Source organism: Hemiscyllium ocellatum, chromosome 23, assembly GCF_020745735.1.
Source record: "Hemiscyllium ocellatum isolate sHemOce1 chromosome 23, sHemOce1.pat.X.cur, whole genome shotgun sequence".
NCBI classification, from domain to species: domain Eukaryota; kingdom Metazoa; phylum Chordata; class Chondrichthyes; order Orectolobiformes; family Hemiscylliidae; genus Hemiscyllium; species Hemiscyllium ocellatum.
Window position 1 is genome coordinate 38,013,181 of NC_083423.1, and position 9,792 is coordinate 38,022,972.

At 41.6% G+C, this 9,792-nt stretch overlaps 1 protein-coding gene across 1 annotated transcript; it reads left to right on the top strand.

The window, feature by feature from the left end:
• Nucleotides 1-1,744: 1,744 nt before the first annotated feature.
• Nucleotides 1,745-4,110, top strand: LOC132826606 (fibroblast growth factor 19-like). The gene is made up of 3 exons (XM_060842561.1): nucleotides 1,745-1,970; nucleotides 2,645-2,748; nucleotides 3,684-4,110. The coding sequence occupies exons 1-3, from the start codon at nucleotides 1,745-1,747 to the stop codon at nucleotides 3,975-3,977; spliced, it is 624 nt and encodes a 207-aa protein (XP_060698544.1). The 3' UTR covers nucleotides 3,978-4,110.
• The last annotated feature ends 5,682 nt before the right edge of the window (nucleotides 4,111-9,792 follow it).

Below are 9,792 nucleotides of genomic sequence, written 5' to 3' on the forward strand. Positions count from 1 at the left end.
AGGAATGGGCTTTTGCCCGAAATGTCGATTTCGCTGCTCCTTGGATGCTGCCTGAACTGCTGTGCTCTTCCAGCACCACTTGTCCAATACAAAGGTCGATGCCTGCCCCCTTGTGGAGCTCTGACAGATGGGTGTTACTGGAATTGTACAGTAACCACATTTAGGCGCAGATTGCCTCAGAGCAACAGCGAGGCTTGCCCAGTTTTCAAAATGCTCGAATAGTTGGCGGTAGTCCTGCTAAAAGGTGATGTCCTGCTATCGCTGGGGTAAAAGCATATGTACCGCGAACAGTGTTAACTGTGAATGTTGACTCATAAACTTGAAATAAAAGACGCTGAGTGAGTCGGTTTGGGATTGTGTCTGGGAAGGTTTGACCCGGCCATGAAACACTACCATCTGCTTAGTTTCCTGGATTTTAATGTGGCAACCATCTCAAATAATGCGCAGCAGAACGCGTGTGACCACCAGAACGCACCCTGAGGAGCTGACAAAATGCTCAATTACCAACCGGGTGAATGAGAACAATGCAAATTCTATCCGAGTTGCGTGGGCTGGAATGCATTCGGGCCAATGTCAATTTCACGGCTGAAGACCATCATTAAACTGTTAATCCAGATACTTTCCCGGAATCTCTGGCCCCTCTTATCAGGTTTCTGGAAATGACCGGATATTACTTGGTTATTTCCTCGGGATTCACGTGTAGAATGTCAGGCGAGAGATGGGAGAGAGTTGGGAAGGACCTGAACACGTGTTGGGCGCTGAAGGGAAATATGAAACGCGCCCTCGGTGTGGCAATAATTCCTTTAGTTTCGATTTTTACGAAGTCGAAATTAAACAGAAAACTGAGGACGCGAATTTTGCTCCGGAAACCTTCACAAACAACCCTAATCCGACCCTTAACTGAACATCAGTCAGATGCATAGCGCCAGATAATAGGTGACACAGTTCAGGTCATCAACTGAACTTTGAAAAATGAATTTGCACTCGGCTTTCGTCATCATTTTTCAAAAAAAACCCCTTCCATGCCCAAATGCTGCCCGTTGATCGAATTCAACAGTTTTTACAATAGTTCCTGTTATTCTCTGAACAACTGCAAATCTCGGCGCCCCGGGGACTTGTGAAAATGATTGCAATCTAGCGAATGTGATTGTAACTGGGGAAGTGGGAAAGAGGGTCTGCTGAGTGGGTAGGGAGAAGATCTCATATTTGTAAGGAGCCAATGTTTTAAGTTCTGACTTGAGATGAAAATTATCTCAAAGGTATGATGGGGAGATACATACGGACACACACAGGTCATCATTATCATAATAAAAAGCAAGGGAACAGAAATGGGGAGGGAATGTGGTGAATAAAGGAATCTCCTCAGGTTGAGGATGACAAATCACTTTCCAGTGAAGCGAATTAATGAGGGAAATCAGTCTCGTGCTGTGAAATAGTTGGAGTAAAGTTCGCATTTCGAACTCTGCCGTCTATCTTGTTTGGTGTGTGTGTAAAAGGCACTGCACGTATCTCCATCATTGATTCCAACTGTATGTGCCCCCTCCCCCTCCCCACACCAGCCTTCCTCGGGACCTAGTGCAGAAACCCAGGAGCTGTCACACCACTGGCTTCCTGCCGGCGCTTTAAGGTGATTCTGATGTCATTTGCTACATTGAGTTTAAAAGCAGCGCAATGGGTTCAGAAACGGAACAGCGGTCCCGCTGGTTTTCAGGAGAAGCTCCCAGCTCCAGCCCCCGGGGTCGGAATGGGCACCAACATTGTCAACTGCATCGCCGTCTACCTCGCCGTCTCCCTCGGGGCTTCACTGGTCAGGTCAACTCCTCTGGTGAGGACGGATTCAGGAGCTCAGCTGGAGCGGGACTGGGGTCAGCAGATCCGGCTGAAGCACCTGTACATGGAGGGGAACAGCAGGCACTTACAGATCAACCCTGATGGGCACATTGACAGCTCCAACTCCCAGAACTTTTACAGTAAGTCTCACTGCTCTCCAGTCTGCATGCAGCAAACCCTGACAGAAACAAAATCTCTCTTTTTTCCTAAATTTCATTCTATTTTCATCACACGATGATGTGTTTGGAATTATTTGATGGCTATAACAGCAGGACACCATCACATTTCTGGTCTCTCTTAAAAACAAAAGATGGTATTTCCAAAAGTTAGTTCAATTTCAGCTCCTAACTTTCAATGATGTCATTTAGCCCAAAGTATGTTAAAGGTGAATCTGCGTTATCCCAGTTCTGTCACTCTACCGAACGATTCTCACAACCGCAAACGGTTTGAAAACAGATCGTTCGACCGATTCCTGTTTGAACTTCTGACCCAGAAAAGCGGTGAATCCCTGGGGGGATGATAGCGCGGCGTGGACTCACCCAAAGTTGGGTCCTGGCCACTCTGTTACTGGGCTCCCTTTGTGCTTTCACCACGCAGCGCAGAAAGAGGCAGTTCGGCCCATCGTGAGCGTGCAAGCTCTTTAAAGCAGCTTACCAATCAGACCCCCTTTTCCCTGAGCCCAGTCCCGTTTCAAGAGCTTACCTCCCTTCGTGTGTTTTTCCGAAACCAACCAGCGGCCTGGGGAATGTGTGGCGGGTTGGTGACACTGTCTAACCTTATTTTGGGGGGGTGCCTGTGTGTTTGTGGGTTACAGCTCTGCTGGAGATCAAAGCAGTGGAACCAGGACACGTGGTGATCCGGGGAGTGAGGACGGGACGGTACCTCTGCATGGACACTGAAGGCAGCATTTTCGGATCAGTGAGTATTGCCTGTCCGGATACACAAAAGTAGCAAGGCTGCTCTACTGAACACGTTTCTCCAAAACAGAAACATCTCTACCTCGTGGCAGACGTGTCTAACACCAGAGGGTATCCGTTTAAAGTCGGGAGCAAGCGGTTTACAGCAGAGCAGAGGGAAAAAAGTTCACTCAGTGCTAGAAACATAGAAGGTGCTGGAGGCAAATACTGTCCCAACCTTTAAGAAACATGAGCACCTAAAATGCCAGGGCATGGAAAGCTATGGGCTAGTAGAGTGTAGCTTGGTGTTTGTTGGTCAGTGTAGATATACTGGGCTGAAGGCCTGTTTCTATGCTGTACGACTCTATGACTTCACCCCCAAACACCTATCAACATTTCATAGAATTCCTACAGAGTAGAAGCAAGCCATTTGGTCCATAGAGTCCATCCTGACCCTCCAAAGAGCTTCCCACCCAGACCTATCCCTCTACTCTATCCCCGTACCCCTGTATTTCTCATAGCTAATCAACCTAACCTGCACATCCCTGGACACTGTGGGCAATTCAGCATGGCCAAGCCACTTAACCTGCACATCATTGGACTTTACCACTTGAAATGCCAGGGCATAGAAGTCTAAGGATCAAGTGCAGAAAAATAGGATTGCTGTAGTTTGGTGTTTGTTGGTCAGTGTAGACATGGAGGCAGTTACTGTCCCAACATTTAAGAAATATCTGGGTGAGCATTTAAAATGCCAAGTGCAGGTAAATAAAATTATTGTAGTTGGATGTTTGTTGGTCAGCTGTACGTTTCTATGCTGGATGAATCTCTGACTTCATTCCCAAATAGCATTCCCTATTGATCCTGAATTTAAGGCGAGGTGAATAGAGGTAATGATCCCGCTCGGGTTAAACGTGTGCGTAAGATTTTTGATTCGAAACTCTTCCTTTTTTCCAATAGATAACCTACCGTGAGGATGATTGCAATTTCAAAGAGGAACAGTTACAGACATTTTACAATGTGTACCACTCGCCAAGGCACAAGAAGGTGTTAAGCCTGAGCCTAGACAAGCGTCCATTCATTCCGAACAGAGAGCTGCCTCCGCTGTCAATGTTCTTGCCACGGGAAAACGAGTTGCCAACTACGACACACAGCCGGAGGAACCCCGAACGAGAGGCCAATGACACAGACCCCTTCGGGATGAGAGCCGGACAACTAGCGAGTCCCAAACTCTCCAGAATTGGCCGAGGATAATGCTGCAGACTCGTGTTATGCCGACTTTAGAATCCAATGGCTGTGATCGACAACATTGGCCCAAAAGTACTCTCACCAGGATCAGATTCAACCTATCTATTCATAACTGTGTAGTCCAACAAAGGGAATTAGTGCAGATAAACCAGTTGGTGATCCACTGATGGGACTAGTCACATGGTCATGATGTAAGGGTCACACAGCTCATTCACCCTAAATGACTCGAACGTTTTGTTTTGTAATGGTTAGATCCAGAGACATCTAACTTTCATTATTCTTCTTTGGAGTCTATTCCATAATCACCACTTCTAATGTAAAGAAAATAACCCTGACATCACTTCTGAGTTTGCCTTCTGCAGGTTGAACCAATACTCCATGACCATAATTTATACTGGCTACGTTATTTTAGTTGACATTCTAGACATATTCTTCCAATTCCTTTACCATGAGATGATTTCTTTTCATGACAAAAGCTTTCTGTACTTTTATCTCTAACCCAGTATTTGAATGTGCACCTTCTCTATTGCTTTGCCTTTTACATATCTCAACAATCAGTGCAGAATGCAGTACTGAAGCATGGGACAGTATAACCAATACATTCTCTGACTTGCATCCTACTGGTTTTGCATTCTGCCAGTTTTTCTGATGGTTGCTCTGTATTGGATGAGCATGGTGAACATCCAGTGCAGTCCACGAAGACCCCCTAGCCATTTTTAGCTTCATTTTAACACCATTTATGGATTATGGATTTCACCTATTTTTGTCTGCCACATCCCAAAGGCATTCTCTGCGTTAAAGCTCATTTGGCTTTCCATTGCTTATTTATATACTTCATTCCAGTGATTACTCCAACCCTACAAATTTTGGATTTAGCCTCACATTTGGCTACTTTGCCTGATTCCAGGCCATTAATGTAAATTAGAAATAGTATCGCTCCCACCTTTGAAGCCTGGAGCAATGAGTTTAGTATTTCACACACCCTGATGTAACGCCCCTAACCATTACTGGTTACTTTGTTACTCTTTAACCAGTTCCTTGCCAACTTCCAAAATTTAAAATTCGAATTTAACTAGTTGTCTTTTGTGTATTGCTTTTGTCAAACACCATTCTGGAGTTTACGTTCACCATATTTAGGACCTACTGCAGTCCACTTGAATTGTCATTACCTTTAAAGAGGTTAAGGAGACTGATGAAGCCAGAGCTTTCTCTTCTAAATCCAGACCTGATGAATAGCCCCTTTCTGTGTTGTAAACTCCATGAATGATACTTCTCAGTGCTCATTTCCTTGGAAAGAAAATCACACACACAAACTTTATATATAAAGAGCAGAAGGCAGTGTAAATGCTTTCTATTTCACTTTTATGTAAAAAAACTTGAATCACTCCTTTGCCATATATATGAAATTAATCTTGTCTGTGAAATTGTACTGCCTGCTCTGAATTATCTATTTATTTAAATTATTGCTCCCAATATTTATATTTATATGCCAATACATTTTATAATATGTTTTTTAGTGGCAATTTGTACAACTTAGATAATATAACAGAAGTAGAAAATAAATGGCACTTTGGTCCTTGATGATGTTTTGGATTTATTTGAATAATTATTTAAGAATCATTCATGATTTCCTATTCTGAGAGATTGTTAATTGGTCAGATTATCATTTTTACAATTTGATTACTGTACTTGGATAAATATCAATTAACTATATCCTCATCAAGTTCCATGAGTTTCCGTGTTGTCATTGATTTCCTTGAGACAAAAATTCTAAATGTCCCTCTGTACTAATATAATTAGTGTGCAACAGATAGGTTTGATATGCACACAGTTGCAGTTTGAGACCAAGAGAATCAGGACTGGCAGCTTGCAGTGTAATTCACTTAACTTTGTATAATTAATGGGTGTGTAATTTTGTGGGGTAATTTATTACATCATACAGAGTATCATTCAGTTCTAATCTCCTGATGTTAAGGATGTTGTAAATTTTACAGGAAAGGGTTGGAAGGGATATAATTTATTTTGTGTGTTTGTCAAGTTGGAACTATCCAGCATTACTGAGGAATGACGTTAGTTAGCAAAACTTGAGGTATATAAGCTGAAGCAGAATTTTACTGTAAATTTCCTTTTAAAATTCTTTTAAAGGTAACATTATATTTACTAAATCTTTGGTGCCAGTGACTGGATTTTTACTGGTATATTTCGCAAAGATCTGTTTGCTAATCATCATGCCAAAATAAACAAGGATGGTGTCACAATTTTCTTACCACAAGTGGCATAGCTGAGATAAGCGGGAAGGCTAGAGTGCTTTGGAGTCAGGATAAAGATATCTTTCCGCTTTCATTTAGTTGCTAATCTTTGATTGGTTCTGTTCAAGGTTATAAATTGTATTTCCAAAACTGATGTAATGAATTGTAATGTGCCTTCTGTCATTTTTGACAATGGAAATGGTTAATCTTATTTTACACTCACACTTGGCAAAATTAGTAGCCTCAATTCATAATATAATTTGACCAGCTACTGGAGTCAGTTTTCTTGCATTTATTTTTTATATGAAAAGAGATAGTGTTATTGAGGAAAGAAAGCCTTTACTGTCACATATAGGCTGGTGAGAGATCATGTGCACTGTGCCTATATTGATTTGAACTTGCCAATGCTGTTGTAGATGTTGGTTGTTAGCTAACCAGCACATTAGGAGAACTCCCTGCTCTGTGAAATAGCACTGTGGGATCTTTGATAACGATCTCCAAGTTGGCAATCACTCACTAAGGTATAGGTTGTCCACCCAGGAAATTGTGTGTGTGGGTCATAGTCATAGAGATGTACACCACAGAAACAGACCCTTCGATCCAACTTGTCCATGCCGACCAGATATCCCAACCCATTCTGGTCCCACCTGCCAGCACCCGGCCCATATCCCTCTAAACACTTCCAATCATATACCCATCCAGATGCCTTTTAAATGTTTCAATTGTACTAGCTTCCACCACTTCCTCTGGCAGCTCATTCCATACACGTACCATCTTTTGTGTGAAAAAGTTGCCCCTTAGGTCTCTTTTATATCTTCCTCCTCTCACCCTAAACCTATGCCCTCAAGTTCTGGACTCACCCATCCTAGGGAAAAGACCTTTTCTATTTACCTTATCCATGCCCCTCATGATTTTATAGACCTCTATAAGATCACCCCTCTGCCTTTGATGCTCCAGGGAAAACAGCCCTAGCCTCTTTAACCTCTCCCACATCTCAAATCCTCCAACCCTGGCAACATCCTTGTAAATCTTTTCTGATCCCTTTCAAGTTTCACAGCATCCTTCCAATAGGCAGGAAACCAGAATTGCATGCAATATTCCATAAGTGGCCTAACCAAAGTCCTGTACAGCTGCAACATGACCTCCCAACTCCTGTACTCAATACTCTGACCAATAAAGAAAAGCATACCAAACACCTTCCTCACTATTCTATCTAGCTGCAATGTTGAATTCCTTTTAGTAGGAGTGCTGTTCAAATCAGCAGACACATTGTCCTTGACAGAAGGTAGATCAAGTTCCAGTCATAAAGAAACCTTGACAACTGGGGCTCTCCCCACTGCTGCACCTTTCATGTGCCTTTGCCGTTCAAAGCATATGAACGTCTTCGACCTGAATTGCTGATGAGGATCTGTTTTGAGAATATTCTAATTGAAAGGGCTGAGGTAGCTTCAGTATAATGTAACATCTGAATGATGATTCACTCAAGTTTGCATCATTCTGAGTTGAGAGAACAAAGACTGGGGAATAGCATGAAAAGGAGGTATTCTGCAAAGCATTAAAGCATCAAATGTAGGAGGAAGAAAAAATGAATAAATTACCACAAATTGGTGTCCAGATGAACAGAACTCCAAAGGTTAGGCAATTTGAGAGATAGAATGCCCAAATGTAAACAAACATATCTTTTTACATACTACTCAATAACTGAAGCACATAATGATTGTTATATTATCAGTCTTATTAAAGGAAGATTTGCATTTGTATAGAACCTTTTATGACTTCAGAAAGCATTCCACTAAAAGTGGCTTAACCTTATTTAACTTTCATTTCAGCTAAATAAAGAATTTGGTCACTGGACTAAATCGTGATAGTTTTATTAACTTACTTAAACTTAAATGTCACCAACAATGCATAACAATACATAATTCTTTGTGACAATATAGGTAATGCATGAAAACATAAATGTTTTGCCATGAGAAAAACATGATCAATCCTCTTCTTATATAAGGCACAGTCAACACAAATTGTGCTGAGAGATTTGATTCAGTGAGGGTTTTTTCTGTACAATTATCCATGCACGCACCGAACATGTCTCTCTGACTCCAAACAGAGCTATTCTTCAGCATGGAGATATTTATCTTATCTGGAATATTGAGCATTTGGTCTAGGCACCTCAGCCACCCGAATAATTAATCCTTACGGTCACATGGCCCTGTTGAAAAGTGCAGTAATTAAATTAAAAAGACCAGACCCTGGAATGATAACGTATAAGGGCTTCCTTTTACCTTATGTGAACTATTGGATTGGTAACTCAAAAGTTTTAATTGGAAATATGCCCATCCTCTAAGAGCCTTTGCTGTCTAATTTAATCAATTTTCCCAAACTATATCAGGGAAATGCAATAGATTCCCGTCTCACTGAACCAACTTAAGTACTTTTGAAGTGCAACTACTTTTGTAATGTAAGAATTACAACAATCAATATCCTCACATCAAGACGCAACAAGAGCAATGTGTTAATGATCAGATACAGTGTACTGATAGTCATGTTGAGTCAGGTATTAATAAACACTAAAGTGAACTCTTTTTTTTCAAAATGGTATCCTGGGACCTTTTACAACTTTAGAGAATAGGTGGAATATTAGTGTACTATTTCATCCAGAAGATGGCATTCCTGACAATCCAGCAGTCCCTCAATGCAGCAATTGACTGACAACCTGCATTGTATGCTCAGGTCTCTGGAGTGAGACACAAACAAACAACCTGAGAGATTAAAGTGCTACAAATGAAGCATAGCTGACACTTTACTGAGGATGTGTAACATCCTGAAGGATCCTTGGAGGGGAATAGAAAAGAGTTATCGAGTCATAGAGATGTGCAGCATGGAAACAGATGCTTCGGGCAATTTGTCCATGCCAACCAGATATTCTGAATTAATTGTCAGCATCTGGCCCTTATCCCTCTAACCCCTTCCTGTTCATATACCCATCCAGATGTCTTCTACATGTTGTAATTGTGCCAGCCTCCACCACCTCCTCTGGCAGCTCATTCTATACACGCCACTCTTGTGCCTGAAAAAGTTGTCTGTCAGATCCCTTTTAAATCTTTCCCCTCTCACCTTAAATGTATGCCCTTGAATTTTGGACTCCCCCACCCCAGGGAAAAGAACATGTTTTCTTATATTCCCATCAACAATATACTTGTTATCCCCTAATAAACTGGAACAAATTATGCTAAAGAGCAGGAAGAAGACATTCTGCTATGGGTACAGAAAAATGTTTTGAATCAATGTGTCTCCAGTTCAGGAATGAAAATGTTCTAAGTCTGCTTCTGGAAAATAAGGTCTAGTATATTATAGTAAGAAGTAATCTAGCTAATCATGATCACAATATTACCTCAGTTTAAGGTAATTATGGGAAGAGACCAGAAAATACCAAATGTACAAATGCTGAAATGGGGAAGAGTTAGTTTCAGAGTGGAGCACTGAAATGGGTGAAGTGAAGAGCAGAGTTGGAGAAAACAATGGTCTGTGAAGAGTAATGGGAATAAGAACACAGAGTAGTATTGTAGATATGG

Coding starts and splice junctions, on each gene's coding strand:
- LOC132826606 (XM_060842561.1), top strand. CDS start 1,745: ATGGGCACCAACATTGTCAACTGCATCGCCGTCTACCTCGCCGTCTCC. Junction 1,971..2,644: donor CAACTCCCAGAACTTTTACA/GTAAGTCTCACT, acceptor TGTGGGTTACAG/CTCTGCTGGAGATCAAAGCA. Junction 2,749..3,683: donor AAGGCAGCATTTTCGGATCA/GTGAGTATTGCC, acceptor TTTTTCCAATAG/ATAACCTACCGTGAGGATGA.